The 19,457-nt window shown below is 43.7% G+C and overlaps 1 protein-coding gene across 21 annotated transcripts in view; it reads left to right on the forward strand.

Annotated features, from left to right (window-relative positions):
* The window catches only part of FNBP1 (formin binding protein 1), a 144,310-nt gene that overhangs the window by 8,913 nt on the left and 115,940 nt on the right, over positions 1-19,457 (forward strand). For 18 of the 21 annotated variants that reach the window (XM_060411663.1, XM_060411664.1, XM_060411668.1 and 15 more), the window contains exon 1: positions 515-737. The exons of 1 other annotated variant lie outside the window; for it this stretch is intronic. In XM_060411663.1, the coding sequence (XP_060267646.1) occupies positions 714-737 (24 nt within the window). In that variant the 5' untranslated portion in view covers positions 515-713. Of the gene's footprint in view, positions 1-514; positions 19,163-19,457 lie in introns of those variants that run through there. 2 more of the 21 variants (XM_060411670.1, XM_060411669.1) reach the window with 1 other exon arrangement.

Below are 19,457 nucleotides of genomic sequence, written 5' to 3' on the forward strand. Positions count from 1 at the left end.
AGGGCCCCCCGGGCCTCCAAGGCTTCCCGGGCGGTAGGGGAAAAGACCCGCTCGAGCTAGCTCTGATGGCTGAGCAACGAAAAGCATGGTCCTTAAATTCAAAGCAGCGCTTGGCGCAGGGGAGCAACCTCAGGCCTCGGCAGAGCCCCCGTAATAACAGGGGCCGGCTCCGTTCGGAGGCGAGTGGTTTGTCCCTAAGAGCAGAGAGTGTGGCTGCTAATAAGTAATTAAAAACAAAACAAAACAAAACAAAAAAACACGGCAGCGGGGAGGCCGGCGGCTCCAGGTCCCACCAGAGGCCCCTGCTTTCTGCAAGTCCTTCCGGACCCCGGGGCCACGCGGGCGGGGGGCGCCCGAGGGGAGGTTGGGCCGGGGGCGGGGCGCGCGCGTGCGCGAGCTGTCAGGCCGGCTCCGCCCCCGGCGCGCGGCCCCGCCCCGCCCCTCTCCCGCCCCTCGCTCTCGGGTGTGGGGCGGGCGGGCGCTGCGGCGACCGCCGCTGCTGCTTCCTCGGGCCATTTTGCCGAGGAGCGACCGGGGAGGAGGAGCGCCGCGGAGACCCTAGGCGAGGAGCGGCGAGCCGGAGGAGGCGGCGGCCGCACGGGGCACGGACTTTCCGCGATCGCGGGGATCTCCCGGGGAGACGGGATCGCTGGGGAGGGGGACCGGAGAGCCGCGCCCCGCCGCGCGGCGCGCCCCTTCCCGCCCCCTGCACCATGAGCTGGGGCACCGAGCTCTGGGTGAGTGAGGGGCCGGGCCCGCGAGGATGCAGGGAGGTGGCGGAAAGGTGCCTGGTGCGCCTGGGCTGGGGGACGCGGCCCGGGCTGCCCCCGGTGGACGAGATCGCGCGCCGGTCGGAGGTCTCTGCGGCCCTGGCGGGAGGCGCAGGTCCGAGTGCTTCTCGTTGGCCTCGGCTTGAGCGGGAGGTGCGCGCCAGATTCGCCCTTCTGAGGTGAGGGGGCACTGGTGTGAACCGCTGCCCCCTCCGGCGGCCAGAGCAGGGGCCGCTGGTGGGGGTCCCCTCCACAGCCCGAGCGCGGCGCGCGGATCTGGGTCCCCGCACCTCCTGATCAGAGGCGCGGGCGGGACGCCCCTCTCTTCAGCGAGGCGGGCCGACTCAATGGGGGCGTGGAAGGCCGGGGATTTTCAGGGCTGCGTTAGGTATTCGGCGTCCAGACCCGCGCTCCTCTGCTGTGTCTCCAAGGAGGTGCGGGTGGTTCGGGCGCTCTCCCGGGGGGCGGGGCGGCCCTGGCGGGGCCGGGTCCCAGGGCTTGGGTTTGGGGGTGCAGGGGTGAGTGAGAACTGGTGTCTTCCCTCTAGTGGCGAGGACGTTTGCCCTGTGGTGGTTTGGGGTGCGCTTGTGATTCTCCCAGGGGCAACTCAGATCTTGCATTCGATGTGGGGATTGCGGCGTTCGGCCTGGAGGGGAGAGTAGTAGGAGTTAGAGGGACGCCTTGTGTTGCCTCCTGCGGGAACAGGCATTAGCGGGGTCAGTTTTGTATTTTTTAACCGCTGGGAGGAAAGAGTCTGAAATGCGGTAGGGAGCGCCCCGCCGGGATGTTTAACCCCGGGCGCGGATGGATAAACAAGCGGCGGGGTGTCTGCAAGCTCTTCTCTCCCCGGACCCGGATGCCAAGGCGGTGCACTGGCGGTCCTGGGGAGGAGAGGCTGTGGCTTGTGGACTGGGGCTTGTTTTCCTCTGGATTCCTTGCTTCCTCTGGATTCCTAAGGAAATCTCTGGGCAAGCGATGGGCAGAGCGGAGTGCAGAGGAAGAAGGAGATGAAATCTGTTATTGCACCGAGACGTCCTCAAGATGAGCTATTTCCCAGGAGGAACTCGAAAGTGCCTCCTTTCGGAATTCCATTTGTAAAGGGTGTGGAGAAGAAAGTGTGGGGTGGTGGTTGCTATCTGAGTGGAGGCCAAGAAATCTCACGTCAAAATAAAAGGTTAGAGCAGCTATAGAAACAGAGCGCATCCTCCCTTAATTAATTTTTTTTTTTTTGCTTTAATTGTTTTTACATAACCACTTCTTAGGCTCAGAAGCAGCTACTGTTATTGATACCAAAATTCTGAAGGCAGTAGTTCCCTTAAATGAGAATTCATTTTGTAAACATCCCCTGTCTAAAAGGATCTCAACTTTTCGACTGATGTTTGCAAATATTCATTCTTAAAGTAGCAGATGGTCGTGAGTATACACAGCCAATTAGGCAGAGTCTACCATTTTCAGTGTTGGATTTCTTTCCTCTTCTATTCCCTCTCCACTCCCTTTGCCTCTTTTTACCCTCTCTGGGGGAACTAATCAGAATAAGTTTTTATCAACAGAATAGAAATTTTGGCACAATTTTTATTTTCACTTGTTCAAACAAGAGAAAGGGTTTATTGGGAGGGTGGAATACAATATATTTCCAAGTGAAATGGGCTGTAGTTTAGGGATTGAACACCATGGTGGCCATTTCATGGTGATGTTAGTGAATGTTATAGAAGATGATCCAGAAAGGGATGGGCAGTGGGATGATAGTAGTTATGAGAAAACACCAGATAAGACAGCCTCAATCCCCTGCGTTATTCTGTACACTTCTTTCAGCTGGTAGAGGGTGGAAAGGAAGGCAAAGGCAAGTTGTTGAAAATCAGTAGGAACTGGAATATATACAAGTAAAAGGAAACCTTAGATTTGCTTCAAAAGAGTTTGGGGTGATAGTGGATGGGAATGTGAATGAAATGAAATTGCAAGGGAGCGGGTCACTGCTAACCTGGGTAATGGGTACAGGAAGGCTCGTTACCAGGTTTTCTACTCTCTAGGATTGAAATTTCCTACAGTGAAAATAATTGGAAAAGATTTTTAAGGGAGAAGGTGTGTAAACTACTTGAAATTTTTTCTCATTTGTTAAGGTTTACGAGAAAGAACTAGTTATCTGTTGTCTCTAGGAAGGACCTGTCCTTGAAGAGTTAAAAGAAAAAGGCATTCTACTAGAGTATCGCCCTTTGCCCTTGAGTGGTTTAGAGGTTAATAGAGGGAAAAGAATGGAACTTGTAATTTGTACTAAGAGAAGTGCAAATTTTGAGTTTAAATTCCAAGAAGCATAAGGGCACCAAAAATGTCTGTTTTCAGTTGCCTCATTTCATTAAAGTTTGAGATTAAAAAATAAAATTAAAAAAAAAAAAACAAAAAGAAGAAAAATGGGAGATTAAAAATTTTTCAGATTAAAATTCTGAAAAACGACCTCCAGTTCTCTGGTGGTGAGAGACTCTGTGGTGTGGTGCATGGGGCCGCCTGGCAGAGCCCTGATTGAGGGTTTTCCTTGACTGGTGGCTGTGGGATTTTGCACAGGGGTAATGAGATAATGATGGGGCACTCAAGCCTAACTTGGCAGAATGATGCTTCTAGATGGAGAGAGATGGAGCTCTGGTTTGGATGGCCATGAGTTCTTTGCGACAGGTCTTTGCAGCTTTCATAGACCTTCACAAATGCCATCAGGTTTTACACGTCGACACTAGTCAACGTCCCTATAAGCTTTTCAAAAGGACGTGTTTCTAACGTGCGCTTTACATTAAAGTTCTGTTCTTAGCCACATCCTGCTTTGTAGACAGTAAAACCGTTCTCTTCTCTTTTTTCTTTTAACCTCTTCATCGGCATAAATTTTGATACTCCTGATAGTGAGAAGTCAGGAAGTTCTCATGCAATCATAAAAATGAACTCAAAACCCATAATTTGTGATAACTTTACTAGATTGTGTGAAAATTGGGGCTTTCTATTTTATACCAGTAGGTCATAACAAAGTATAAAATGGATGATTTGAAGTGATGGGGTCATTACAGAGTATCGAGCAGATGGGAATAGAATGTGAAAGAGTGGATATATCAGTTTATGTATGTGTGACTGATTCACTTTGCTGCACAGCAGGCACTGACACAATATTGTAAATCAACTATACTCCAATAAAAATTAATTTAAAAATTTTAAAAAAAGTGATTAGGGCATAATAAAATATTTCTGTACATCTCTTCCTAATTTGCATTTTAGGAATTTTTAACTTTTTTTATTGAACAGCTATTGTGTGCAAGACTGATAGGAGCCTGTTGTTTCACTTTATATGCTTTGAAGGGAATCTGCCCATTTCAGAGAAAGCATGTACAATCAGGTTTAACTCTAGCCTGCAACCTCAAAGTCAAAAAAGAGATTTGTTTCTAAGATTAACCAAAATGCATTTACTCAAGACTGTGTTTAAAAGGTCATGTTAAGAGGCTATCTAGTTTGTACTGACTTGTTCAAGTTCTCTCTGGTTACTGGAGAAATGGCAAATCGAGAATTTCTTTAGAATTTTTTTGGGTTTTGTATCTGCATATTAAAAAGAAGTAAGGCATTATTGAAGTGTCAACTCAACTCTTTATAAGCTTGATCATTAATGTGAAGTAAAAATAAATCCATTGGAAATTTTAACCTGCCTTGCAATGGTCTACTCTTTGTGGCTAATAAATTACTAAGTGATATAATCTACTTTTATCTCCTAGTGTCCTCTCTGCTATCTTTATTTCTTTCTTTTGATGCTAATAAGAAATGGAATAGCCCAAAATAATAACAAGAAAGCAGAGACCCAACTAATACATATTGGTTAACATATTACTATGTTAAGCCACCTGTGTTGATGGTACTTAATTTTTTTTAAAACCTGTTGTTTTTAGGACAGTGCCAGACATATAATGCTTTCTGCAATTTGTTGGCTATAGTGACATTGATGGTGGTGTTCACAATGCCTGCCTCACAGTAGCAGTTCAAGAAATAACTTATTGAATAAATGAATGAATCCTTTTTTTCCCCCTCTTGTTTTAACATTTGCTGTGTGGTTTTTTTTTTTTTTAATATTTACTTATTTTTTATTTGGCTGTGCTGGATCTCAGTTGCAGCATGCAGGATCTAGTTCCCTGACCAGGGGTCGAACTCCCTGCATTGGGAGTGTGGAGTCTTAACCTCTGGACCACCAGGGAAGTCCCAACATTTGCGGTTTTAAAGTAATGGCAGGGTAGTTTTAATGCCTTTCTTTGCTTTGGCAGTGTAAAGATTAAAAAAAAAAAAAATCCAGGGACCTTTTTGTAAAAAGTAGACGATTTAAAAAGATTTTAATATATTTTGCTTATTTATTTTGCTGCGCCAGGTCTTAGTTGCAGCTTGCACTCTTAATTACAGCATTTGGGATCTAATTCCCTGACCAGGGATGAACTGGGGACCCCTGCATTGGGAGCTTGAAGTCTTAGACACTAGACCACCAGGGGAATCCCAATAGACTTACTTTTTAGAGCAGTTTTAGTTTTACAGCAAAAATGAGCAGAAGGTCCAGAGATTCCTCATATACTCCTTCCACACAAACACAGTTTAGACCCTTTTCTGTTTTTTGGCCACCCTGGAGACCTGCGTGCGGAAGCGTACGTGCATGCTAAGTCGAGTCTCTTGGATGCTATGGACTGTAGCCTGCCAGGCTCCTCTGTCCCTGGGATTCTCCAGGCAAGAACCCTGGAGGAGGGCCTGCGGAAGCATGGAGTCTTAAGCCCTGGACCTCCAGGGAAGTCCCTCTAGACAGTTTTTTTTACCTTTAAAGTAGAGCTTGAAAAGTTGTCTCCTTTCTGTTGTTCATGCGGCTGATACCTGATGCATATGTGTGTGTTTATATAAGAACACTGTGTGTGTGTGTGTGTGTGTGTGCGCGCCTGTGCGTGCTAAGTCACTCATTCTTATCCAACTCTTTCTGACCCCATGGACTGTACACCAGGCTCCTCTGTCCATGGGAATCTCCAGGCAAGGATACTGGAGTGGGTTGCCCTTCCCATCTCCAGGGGATCTTCCCAGCCCAGGGATGGAACCCCCATCTCTTGCATCTTCTGCATTGGCAGGCAGATTCTCTATCACTGCACCTCCTGGGAAACCCATAAGAACACTTTGTAGTGTGTTAAAATTTTAAACTAGACAATACTGATTCTTTTTTTAACATTGACGTAATTAACTAGTTGCAGGATTTGGAGAATTATTACCTTTTCTCACTGCCCAGTACTCAGTGGAGCAGAGGACTAACAACATTTCATAGCTGTCCTCCAGCTCTTTTCTTCTTTAACCCTTCAGAGGTTTCTCTTTGGGATAAACATGGCAAGACTGACATGGGAGACATCAATCCTGGAACTAGGGTGAGCAAAACCACCTCAAAAGACAGACCAAAAGAAAAAAAAAAAATCAAGTGTAGTTCTGTCAATGCCACCTTTCCATTAAAACAGGGTTTGCACTGTCTTCTCTGGATAGTAGATTTTTTTTTAATATTAATTTATTTTTTAATCTTTATGTTCTGTAATTGAAGTATAGTTGACTTATAATGTTTCAGGTGTATAGCAAAGTGATCCAGTCATGTATATATATTTCAGTTTCTTTCCGGTATTGATTATTACACAATATTGAAGGTAGTTCATACAGTAGGTCCTTGTTGTTTATCTGTTTTTTATATAGTAGTTTGTATCTGCAAATCTCAAACTCCTAATTTATCCCTCTGCTGACTCAATGGACATGAGTTTGAGCAAACTCCTTGAGACAGTGAAAGCTAGGGAAGCCTGGAGTGCTGTAGTCCACGGGGTCGCAGAGTCAGACGTGATTTAGCAACTGAACAACCTTCTCCTTTGGTCACCAGAGGCTTCTTTTCTATGTCTCTGAGTCTATTTCTGTTTTTCTTTTTTTCTGCCACACTGCTCAAGGCATGCATAATCTTAGTTCCCCGACCAGGGATGTACCTGGAACCATAGTATTGAACGCTCCGAGTCCTAGCCATTGGGCTGTTAGGGAAGCCCCAGTCTATTTCTGTCTTGTAAGGAAGTTCCTTTGTGTCATTTTTTAAAAATTCCACTTATAAGTAATATGATATTTGTCTCTCTGGTTCAGTTCAGTCGCTCAGTTGTGTCCGACTCTTTGCGACCCCATGAATCGCAGCACGCCAGGCTTCCCTGTCCATCACCACCTCTCTGGTTAGTAGATGTTAAACAGAACATGGGAGATCTGGTGATTTTGTGGTTGACATTTACCCATCAGTTCGTTGCTTTCACCTTATACTCAGATATCATCCTGAACATGCAGTTTGGGTGGGTAAAGCTGTATTTCAAGCACTGTCAGGGGTTCTGCCTGTGCTTACTGTGTGACTGCATTAGAACTCTTGCTTTACATTGGTGCGACATGGAAAGTGCCTCTTTGAAGGACTGTTCAAGTGTCACCCACTTCCTCGCTAAGCTAATATTGTGTTTCCTGCAAGTATTACTCATACTTGTTTCATCAACACCGCCCACATTTTAAAATAAGGTTTTATTTTGACACTTAAAAATTGCAAGCTACCAAAAATACATGTATGCCCTAGGAAATTAATCTAATTAGATTTTGGAATGTGGGTGTGAAGTCTTCTGGAATTAGCGTTTATAATGAAATATTTGTTTCCTGATTTAGTAATATGTAGTCTTACTGGCCTGAGCCTAGTGATGTGTCTGGTTAATAAATTCAAAAAGTCAATAAAGGGCCAAATGTGTTTATTATGTCAAAGAGTTAGTTGGGAATATACACGTTTTTTAATATTGATTCTTTTAACTCATAAACTTCATCTGTAAGATTCTGTGCTAACTTTCTGTAAATCTTAACAACCTCAACTGCCCTAGAACTAGATTCATGCCACCAACAACAAAATAGATGAAACTTAAAATTTCCTGTTGCACAAATCATAAGATTTGTTCACCTCAAAGCTGCAATATCACATTCACTATATTATGGTTTCTTTTTAAAACTTAGAACACAGTATTCTAATGATTGAAATGAAATTTTTGATAATTAATTCTTAGACTAAAGCTATGGTTTTAGTGTGTTAACAGTTCAGCAGCTAGTTTCCACCTTTACTTCTCTACTCCACGGGTTGTAAAAATAGAAATAGGTTATCACTGCATAAACTCTGTAGTTCTGTAATAATTCCATGTGCACCATGCCTTAGAAACAGTTGAATTGATGTCATCAACGTTGCTGATTATTATCATGCTGTACACCTCACACTTATTTTCTGTATGTCAATTATATCTTAATAAAACTGGAAGTAAAACCAAAGCGAAAAAAAAAAAAAATACTACTGCTTACTGAGAGCTCACCGTGCCTCAGGTGCTGTGAAAGTTTGTCATCCACCATCTCATTGATTCTTCTCAAGAATCCAGTGAAGTTAAAAGTACCATTTGCGCCAGCATCTGAGAAGATTCTGAGATGGAACTAGGAATGCTAAGCTTTGTAGGGAAGGAACACTTGTGAAAGGAAAAGGGAGTAAGTGTGATTGGGCTGAGGGAGCCATCAGACCATAGTGCTGCCTGAGAAAGTCTCCACCAGGCCAACGAGAAGCTCTAGAGCAAAGATTACCCATTCGGGGAGTCTCACAGTGGGCAGAAACGGCCAGGCCCTTGTACCACTGCCTTGCTCGTTCACTGGCAAAGGGCTACCCCAAGAACAATGTGACTTTGGCTCGGAAGACAAGGCAGACCCTAAAGGAAGCTGTCTGCTAACCACACCCTGTGCAGCTGGGCCTCAAGTCCTTTCTGGAAAAAGGATCTGAGTGGCACAGCTCTGCACTGACCACACCATCATTATCCTTTTACAAGAGAGGAAACTGAAGCACAGAACAGACAGTAAGATAATTTAGCAAGTTCATAGAGCCGAAAGCAGAGGTTCAATCCCATGTCTGGGATTCTAGAGCTCTCCTCATCTTTCTTTTTCTTTCAAGTTAATACTATCAAATGTGTTTTTTTTTGGTTGTTGTTTATTTTATTTTTATTATTTATGTATGTATTTTTATTTTTTTAACACCAAAACCATTTTCTACTGGGATATAGTCGATTGCCAATATTGTGATAGTTTCAGATGAACAGGGAAGGGACTCAGCCACACTAACTTTTCTTTCTATTGTTTGAACTTCTTAATTATAGGAATTTTCAAACATACATAGAGAAAATATGATGAACCCCTCTGTACACACCACCCAGCTTCGAAATTAACAGTATTTTAGCATCTTTTTGTGTCATCTTTTTGCCCCTGTGGGGTTTTTTCAACCCCTCGGTCTTCACCAGCACACATCGTAAAACCTCTCTGCTGCCTGCTTGTCTGAGGAATCTGCAAAGAGCCCAAATTGTCCCTCCATCTTTTAAAGTGTGAAAACAGAAGAGAACCAGCCTGTTCCGTGCTTGACACACCTTGATTAAGGGATTTAAATACATGCTTTCATAAACTAATAAGGACCCTGTAAGTTTGCTATTCACATTTTATAGACCAGACCCACCCAAACAATGAATACCAGTGCTGGAATTTACTTTTTTTTTTACTCCTAACACTAAATAAATGTGAGTTAAAAAAAAATATATCTTCTGTATTAGTAGCTCATAATCCCTCTTTCCCCATTCAGTTCAGTTCAGTTGCTCAGACTCTTTGCGACCCCATGGACTACAGCACGCCAGGCCTCCCTGTCCATCACCAACTCCCGGAGTTTACTCAATCTCATGTCCGTTGAGTCGGTGATGCCATCCAACCATCTCACCGTCTGTCGTCCCCTTCTCCTGCCTTCAATCTTTCCCAGCATCAAGGTCTTTTCAAATGAGTCAGTTCTTCGAATCAGGTGGCCAAAGTATTGGAGTTTCAGCTTTAACATCAGTCTTGGCAACGAATATGCAGGACTGATTTCCTTTAGGATGGACTGTTCGGATCTCCCTGCTGTCCCCATTACTCACTTGTATTTCCCCAACCACTGATGGAGGTTTTGCTTTCTAAAACGTTTGATGTTACTCATGTTGAGAATCATTGAGAACTAATGACTCATAGTGCCGTGCTGTAATCACACCAGAAACCACTATGAATGGAGCTTCTGTTCTAGCAGGTGTTCCATGTATGTCTAGTGATACCTCCATTCCTGTAAATCTGAAGGTTATTTTTCTTTTTAAAGAAATTAATTTGTAAAGGTATTGTGAAAGAGTGAAAGTGAAAGTCACTCAAGTCGTGTCTGACTCTTTTTGACCCCATGGACTGTAGTCCATGGATTTCTCCGAGCCAGAATACTGGAGTGGGTAGCCTTTCCCTTCTCCAGGGGATCTTCCCAACCCAGGGATCGAACCCAGGTCTCCCGCATTGCAGGTGGATTCTTTACCAGCTGAGTCATAAGGGAAGCCCTGTAAAGGTGCTATAATTTGTAATTATTAATTTGTATTACAATTAAATAAAGGTATTAATTTGTAAAGGACAGTATCAAGTTTCTGATCTGGGGGTCTGACAAAATTATGTCTTGATGAAAAGTACTTTTAATGAAATTGAGACAGAGCAAAGAGAATTAGATACTGACCACTTTGCGGGTGATCTGGCTGTCCCAGGCTGCACCTCAAAGTTTTGGTTCCCTAGAAACAAGAAATTAAATATTTCCCTTCATTTCAACAGCGAAAGAAAACCTGGCACCTTTACAGGAAGCTATACCCTTTGTACTTCTATCTGCACAACCAAAACTGACGGTTCCTGAAATGCAATGAAATACCTATAGGTCTTTGGGAGAAATGGTGTGAGCATGCCCAGATGGATGAGAGGGCCTGGAAGCGCTCAGCCTGGACTGGACGGCTTGCCCCATCCAGCATTTATTAGTGTTGGGCACATCTTCATCTCTGCTCCTCGTTTTCATAACCTATAAATTGCTATGGTGAAGCTTGCCTTCTTCTTCACAAGAAAGTGCAAAGATGAGTGCCTGCTTGTTTGTGAAGTGCTTCGGAATTGTTGGATGAGAGGGGATGGGTAAATACAAGTTAGGAGAGTCTTGTTCAGTTGCTCAGTCATGTCTGACTCTTTGTGACCCCATGGACTGCAGCACATCAGGCTTCTCTGTCCTTCACTACCTCCCAGATTTTGCTCAAACCCATGTCCATTGAGTCAGTGATGCCATCTAACCGTCTCATCCTCGGTTGCCCCCTTCTTCTCCTGCCTTCAGTCTTTCCTAGTATCAGCATCCTCTCCAGTAAGTCAGTTCTTCTCATCAGGTGGCCAAAGTATTGGACCTTCAGCTTCAGTATCAGTCCTTCCAATGAGTATTCACGGTTGATTTCCTTTAAGATTGACTGGTTTGATCTCCTTGAAGTCCAAAGGAGTCTCAGGAGTCTTCTCTAGCACCACAATTTGAAAGCGTCAATTCTTCAGCACTCAGCCTTCTTTATGGTCCAGCTAGAGTCAGGGGGAAGGTTAAAGGGGAAAATAACAGACAAACCTGTTCCTTGGGAACAAATTGCAGAGTTCTCCAGCTGGAAGCTAATCTCTGTTAAATGAACATTTCTAGTTTGCATGGCACAGACTGTTCTTTGATTTAAAATTCTGTTTTCATGTTAACCATAAAATAAAATAACCTAATAGTAGGAAAGTGCCTGGACATAAGTGCTTTGGAAAGGAAATCTGAATTATAGACTATGCATGCATGTTTATCTCTTTCCTTTAAGAGATAAGACTCTAACCATTCTAATTTTTTAGCAACATACTTGGATCCACTTAAGGTATAATCTTTATATTATCCCTCAGGTGGACATAATTCTTTGTGGCTATTCTTACCATTTAGAAAAAAGTTCTGCTGAAGTCACATTGTCCTCCCCTCTCCCCTGCAGAAGCTGGATATTTGTTGCTTGAGGCAGCTAATGAATTATTCAATATATCAGCTTAGTTTGAGACTGTTTTCTTCTTAGCAAAGAGAACTAAGAATTTTTAAAATGTTTGTGTTAGGACAGATACATATGAAATTGACAATGTTTGTGCAAAGAAAGTTGGATTTCATGAGTGTACATGTGTATGTAAAATATATTTTTCAGCATGGCTCTGAATTTTTAAATTTAAAATTTACTTATCTGTAAAAGTAAAGCAATTATCCTTCGATTAAAAATAAATTTAAAAAACCCTAGGTTATCTGTTTGCATTATTCAGTTTTCAAAAGATACTAAGATTACATGAAAAGTCTGTCTATCATCTTAGGATAGATGTAATTCTTAACTGTCATTACCATTTTCAGCAAGAGGATCAGTGATGTTGGTGGCAAATAATTACAACTTTAGTGCATTCAGGAAGACACAAAATTAGAAAAAAGTACATCAGACGAGAGAGACAAACACCTTGAGAATGACTGAGACTTCATATTTTGTCCATGCTGCCAAGTCACTTCAGTCGTGTCTGACTCTGTGCGACCCCATAGACGGCAGCCCACCAGGCTCCGCCATCCCTGGGATTCTCCAGGCAAGAACACTGGAGTGGGTTGCCATTTCCTTCTCCAATTTTGTCCATAGTATCTATTTATTCTTTGAGCATCTGCTAAGTGCCAAGACATTGTTCTTGCCCACTGGCTTGCAGTCTAGTCAAGGGACAGAAACATACATAGGAAATTGCAGTACGGTGTGATAAGAACGACAGAGAAGGCAGTGGCACCCCACTCCAGTACTCTCGCCTGGAAAATCCCATGGATGAAGGAGCCTGGTGGGCTGCAGTCCACTGGGTCGTGAAGAGTCGGACACGACTGAGCGACTTCACTTTCACTTTTCACTTTCACGCATTGGAGAAGGAAATGGCAACCCACTCCAGTGTTCTTGCCTGGAGAATCCCAGGAACGGGGGAGCCTGGTGGGCTGCCGTCTATGGGATCGCACAGAGCCGGACACGACTGAAGCGACTTAGCAGCAGCAGCAGCAGTGGTAAGAACTAAGATAGAGTAAACTACCTGGAAACTTGTACACAGGCGTGTAACTCAGCTGGGGAAGAACTGGCATCTGTATGCTGTCCTGAAGGACTGGTAAGTTACACAGGTGAAGCCAGGTGATCAGGTTGGGAGGGCGAGCTGGACAGCCTTCCTGGAGAAGGGATTAAATGCCAGGTTCAAAGACCCACAAGTACAGCAGAACGCCGAGCTCCAGAATGAACCGAGCCATGAAGAGAAGCCTGAAAAGGTAGACTGCGGCTGAAAACAGTGAAGGCAGTGGCTTCACCTTGGGGACATAATAAGATGTCCACCCTGGAACTGCTGAAAGCAATTGCTGTGGGGTTAGTTCTTCAGTCTCCTTGCTGCATGCACGGCAGAGAAGGTTGGAAAGCAGTGACAAAGCTGCAGGCCAGACTAGGCTTAATTGGCCTATTGGATTAATCTCTGGTTCGGAGCAGAGAGCACCCCTTCACATTTTTCTAAGGGTGGCATCACTGACTCAATGGCCATGAGTTTGAGCAAACTCTGGGAGTTGGTGATGGACAGGGAAGCCTGGCACGCTGCTGTCCATGGGATCGCAGAGTCGGACACGACTGAGCAACTGAACTGAACCGAAGCGTGGAATTGGTGTAAATGATTTGCTAGGGAGTCTTGTTGCCCAGGGAAGACCTGGCAGTGTACTTCGTGCATGGTGAGCCAGGGCATTGGAAGGATGAGGTCAATTCATTGCTTTGGCTAATGGGTTAAACAGTATATCGGCCTTAGTTCATTTTTGTTTTCTCTCCCAGTTGGACACAAACTGCAAACCTACAGTCGCTTCTTTCTTGCTGTCTCTTTGTGCTCAGATAGTGCAACCTTGATAGGGCTACCAGGGTCTGCTTCTCAGCTCTTTTCACCTAACAGAATTGGTATTTTCAATATGCCTTAGAGGTGACTCACATTAACCAAACTCCCAAGACTGATGCACAAACCAGAATGCAAAGTTTCAAATTTACCATGAGAAGTATATCTATGAGGAGACTAAGCTATTCATATTTGCCGAAGCGCACATTTTTCTCCCTGAAGGCTAATCTTTGTGGAAAGTTAAATTCTATGCAAAGTTTCTTGGAGAGCATAAAATCAAAATAGAGTTGGAGGAATTTAATGGATTGTGAAGCCAAGCTGTGGAAGCCTGAGGCATCTGTTTCTTCTGGAGGGATAAATCTACATTAAGGATAGAATGGAATCTGTTTGGGGTTTTCCTGGTGGCTCAGTGGTAAAGAATCTTCCTGCCAAGCAGGCAACACGGGTTTGATCCGTGAATCGGGAAGATCCCCAGGAGAAGGAAATGGCAATCCTCTCCGGGATTCTTGCCTGGGACATCCCATGAGTCAGACACAACTGAGGGACTAAACAAGAGAGTCCGTTTTACTGATACTATGTAGATTATTCCCTTTCCTTTTATATTTCTTTAGACAGACTATAACGTGTTTAGTTAAGTCAGACTTTCTAAATTCTAATCTCTATTCCATCTTCCATCCCTGAGATTCCATCGGAGTTTCCAGGTTGCGTGTTGGGTTTTCATCATCTTCTCCCTTCCAAGCATTCCCCAGGCTGGCACGTCCAAGCATCTGTCCATTTAAAAGCTCTCTTAGGTAATTCTGATGTTGCTGAAGAAGCATGTTTAACACTAAGATTCGTTTTTAATACATCCTCAGTTTTTGCTCATTTTATCCTTTATAACAACTTTAAAATCTAGCAATACTTTGAAGCTACTTTCTTACCCCGTCAACCACTTAAACAAACATAATCATTCTAAGGTACTCTTTCTTTGAAGTTACCTGACATCGTGTCACTTCTTTTTAAAAATGTTTATTATTTATTTATTTACTTACTTTTGGCTGAATGGGGACTTCATGGCTGCACCCGGGCTTTCTACTCTGGATGCAGAGCGCGGGCTTCTCACTGCGGTGGTTTCTTTTGTTGCAGAACGCAGGCTCTAGGGCACATGGGCCTGAGGGAGTTGCTGCTCCCGGGCTCTACAGCACAGGTTCCATAGTTGTGATGAACAAGCTTATTTGCCCTGTAGCATGTGGAATCTTCCCCAACCTTGTCCCCTGCGTTGGCAGTCAGATTCTTGGTGACTGGACCACCAGGGAACTCCAGTTCTCCTTATTCCTTTTGGTTCTGTCATTGTGATTTATTCAGGCACCAGGTAAGTCATCATTCATTCATTCAGCAATATTAATGACCACCTCCTATATGCCAGGCTTTGTTCTGGGCACAGGGAAAAGGGCAATAAACCAAACGGTAAAAAAACGTTGCCCTCATATATGTGATCGAAGGGGCAAGTGTAAGGGTATATCTAATGTATCCAATAACGATAAATGCCATGGAGAAAAATAAGGCTGTGAGAGACTGAGAACAGATTTCAGGTTGACGGCGGCAGGGAGCGGGGGCAGAACAGAAGTTTAGTGCTGGACATTTTGCCAGATGCTCCTAGATATCTAAGTGTCTAGTTAAATATATGCATCTGGAGCTCTGGGCTCCGGGCTGTTTGGGTCTGTTTGGATCTGATTATTCAATATAAGGTTGGGGAATCAGAAAATTCTAAGCTCTAGACATGGTTATATTCCTACAAGCACTCTTAATTTAACTTTAGAACTCTGTCACTTAGAAAAACTGTCATAATATGCTGTCCTTTTGGACAGGGGCTATGCTCTCTCTGCTCCACTGTTTACCTTACTAAGAATCCAGACTTGCCTGGTGGTCCAGCGGTTAAGACCCTGTGCTTCTAATGCAAGAGATGAAGTCTCAATCCCTGGTCAGGGAACTAACATCCCGCATGCTGCGTGGCATGGCTAAAAACAAAAACGAAGGCAAAAAAAGAGAAAATCTTACTGAGAATCATAATGTGAGACTTGTGTTAGGTTAGGAGGGGCATAGACTATTAAGAGTTGATTGGTTTTGTAAAATGTTATAGGAGTATAATAAACAGATCTGAAGCTTCGATAGGCGTAGAAGTAAAACTAATGTACCAATTCACAGATGAAAAAATAAAAGTAAATGGCCACTGATGAGCATTGAGTTTTTGGTAATAATCAGAAATTAATGTCAACGTGCATCATTTTAATGAGCTTTTGCAGACAGTCTGAGTTTCAATTGTATTTCTTTGAAAGCTCCGCGTGTGCTTTGGAGATGCTCAAAGAATGTTTATAATTATTCAGTTTGCATTCTGTTGACTTAGGGATCTCTCTTGTGCCTGATATATGGCCTAATATTCCCCTTTGCATTTCTCAGAGGTAGTTTAAAATATTAGATCACAGAATCAATCAGATTGGACGGCAGGGAGGGCAGGATTCTACTTCAGATGTGTGACAGGTTCTGTTTTGCAAGGATGACCACAACAGTATCTCCCATTCTACCTGCTCTTCCAATGTCACCTTGAGGTTCCTCCCACTGAGGAGCAGGGGAAGGCTTCTGTCCCTTTCCCTTGACCCTAGGCAGATCCTTATAACTTCCTTGACCAGTAGAATATGGTAAAAGTGACGCCATGTTATTTCTGAAGCAGGATTGTTAATACACCATGCACTTTGGCCTTGCTCTTTGGGGATGGTTACTCTTGGAATTCAGCACCATATTGTTAGGAAGCCCAAGCAGCCCACGTTGTTGTTGTTTTTCAGTCTCTCAGTCGTGTCTGACTCTTTGCAACCTCATGGACTGCAGCACGCCAGGCTTCCCTGTCCATCACCAACTCCCGGAGCTTGCTCAAACTCATGTCCATCAAGTCGGTGATGCCATCCAACCATCTCATCCTCTGCTGCCCCCTTTTCCTCCTGCCCTCAGTTTTTCCCAGCATCAGAATCTTTTCCAGTGAGTTGGCATCAAGTGGCCAAAGTATTGGAGCTTCAGCATCAGTCCTTCCAATGAATAAGCTGTCCACGTAGAGAATCCATCTGGAGAAGTTAACTGTAGGGGTCCCAGCTGACAGCCCAACTGAGGGCTTGGCGAACAGTCATAATCAACAGCCAGCCTTAGGGAAGGGCACGCAGATGCTCATACCCTCTTGCAGTCAAGTCCCCACACACAGCCTTCAAGCCTTTCCAGCTGGGGTCCCAGCCACAGAGGATCAGAGACAAATTGTCCCTGTCAGATTGCCGGCCTAGAAATGATTCTTCCCCACTAAGGTTTAGGAGTGATTTCTTACACAGTAACAACTAAAACAATATCCCTGGGTGTCATGCTTGATAATAATACTACCATTATTCATTTACTTTAGAGCTACAGTCTGCCTTTTTCTTCTATCTAAAAATAAAATAAAATACCTTTCTAAAGAAATTCCTTAGAATAAGAAATCAAAAAGTTGAGGAACATTCAAGTATTACTTATGCTTACTCTTTCTGAAGATGGTGGGATAGGAAACGGAGAAGCTCTAACATGAAGACTTAGAGGAGAAAATAAACTCCTTAACCTATGCTGTGCTAAGTCACTCAGCCATGTCCAACTCTTTGCAACCCCATGGACTATAGCCTAACAGACACCTCTGTCCATGGGGATTCTCCAGGCAAGAATACTGGAGTGGGTTGCCATGCCCTCCTCCAGAAGATCTTCCCAACTCAAGGATCGAACCCAGGTCTCCCACATTTCAGATGGATTCTTTACCATCTGAGCCACCAGAGAAGCCCAAGAATACTGGAATGGGTAGCTTATCCCTTCTCCAGGGAAACTTCCTGAGCCAGAAATTGAACCGGGGTCTCCTGCATTGCAGGCGGATACAGGAGAAAATAAACTCCTTAAACTAAATTTGTCCTAAGGTTCTTGTCACGAAATTGTCCACTTTGAATATGATGATGCTGTGTCATTCTTTACCAAGCCTCAAGGTTTTCTGCATTATTGTCATAGCCATGGACCCACGGAAGAGGACATTTCCCTGCAATTCCTTTTCACAGGAAATAGTTTTTCTAGTTTTTTCCCCCCTAAAATGCATCTTCTCTCTGTAAGCTATACTGATCCACTAAAGAAGTGTTATATAAGAAATATCAAGTAAAATGCCACGATTTCTGTTGCTTTAGTTGTGAAATAGAGTCAATATTCTGGAGGCAATGAACCTGTTAGCCTAAAGCTAAGCAGATGCATCTCGTTGTCTCTCTGCTGCTCATTCATTCTGTCTTCTTTCTCTGAGTGGACCACTGGGCTTGATATCCTCTAATGATTGCTTAAAGTTCTTTTATTCTTACAAGATTTCCACAGTTTAGCCAGTGCCACATTGTTCAACAGCATGGGACTGAATGGTGACGGCTTGGTTCATAACACGATACTAACTAGCTGAGTAATTGTGGACAAGTCATCCAACCTCGGTTCCTTCATCTGTAAAATGGGGAGAATAAGAGTGCCTGCTTTATGGGGGTATTGAGAACATTAAATGAGTTAATGAATACTTAGAGCAGTAAATGTCTGACACAATAAGCTTTATGAGCATTGTGTGTTGTTATTCACCTTTCCATGTTGTGACGATCTTGAGTTTTCTTTTGAGAAGAAGCTGAATGAGTACTCCTTTCTGTGTTGGGGGTTTTATCGAGGTGACTGACGAATTGGGTGTAAATTAGACCGCATGACCTCAGGCCCCTTCAAGTGTTCTAGGGTAATCTGAGTTCCAGGATCAATTGACCCTAAAGGTGGTTGTCCCAAGAGTAATGATTCATAATACACGGAGAAGACATCAAGGTCAATTATGGTCGGGTAGCTACTTCCAAGGCTAGCAACTCTATTTAGAAATTTTACGTACAGTTCCCACACTGGAGCTCAAAGAGATGCCAATAATTTTAATCGGAGGTTTGTAGAAGTTTCAACAAATTGAAAGTGGCATGTAAATAGACTCATTAGACCCATTCCCTAAGTTGTCAGATGCTCTGTACATGGATTGCATGTCTTGGGTGTGCCTCCATACGCAGAAATATCAGGGATTATTTTGCCGAACAAAAGCTTTTTGGTTAAGAAACCTGACAGGCTGGATGTTAAACTTATTGTCACTTTGGTAGCTGCAAGTAAATAAGGTAAACACATAAGATCATTCGAGGAAAACTTTTAGGCCGTCAATGCTTCGTTTCTAGATAACAATATTCAGACACTGATGGAAATGAAATGCGGGTTGGCGACTTTTTTCTTCTTTACATTCTGGATTATTTTTTGGTTTATGCGGCCTGCAATTCATGGGGTCGCAAAGAGTCGGACACGACTGAGCGACTGAACTGAACTGAACTGAATTGAGAAAGTGGAAGGAACAGCCAGTCGAATGAGAAGGAAACCCTCCATTAGATGAGAGACATTGGGATAAAGAGTGTTCCTGATAATTCCAAGCAGATCTACACACGCTTTGATTATTGGGGAAAAGAAAAACTTAAAAAGTCATTTGCAGAAATGGGCAAAGAATCATCTCCATCAGCAGTATTCAGGTAGGTGTCACCCATGTCCCGTAGTCTGTAAAAAGATCTGTTTGATTAAAAAGATATCAAGATTGTTTGAGGTATAGACCCCACTCAGGTCACATGCTTGAAGTATGGGGCTGGCTGTTAAACGACTGCAAACTCAGGCCAAGCTGCAGATTGTACGTATCTTGATTTTACAATGTGGCAGAGACCAGCGTAGCTCAAAGGGAGATTAAAGGATTTTCTACACTATTTACTTGGTCATCTTTGAACTGTGGGCTCATCCTGGGACCAGGCAATCTCATATGGGATGAAAGGAAAG

Source organism: Ovis aries, chromosome 3 (assembly GCF_016772045.2).
Source record: "Ovis aries strain OAR_USU_Benz2616 breed Rambouillet chromosome 3, ARS-UI_Ramb_v3.0, whole genome shotgun sequence".
Classification (NCBI taxonomy): Eukaryota; Metazoa; Chordata; class Mammalia; order Artiodactyla; family Bovidae; genus Ovis; species Ovis aries.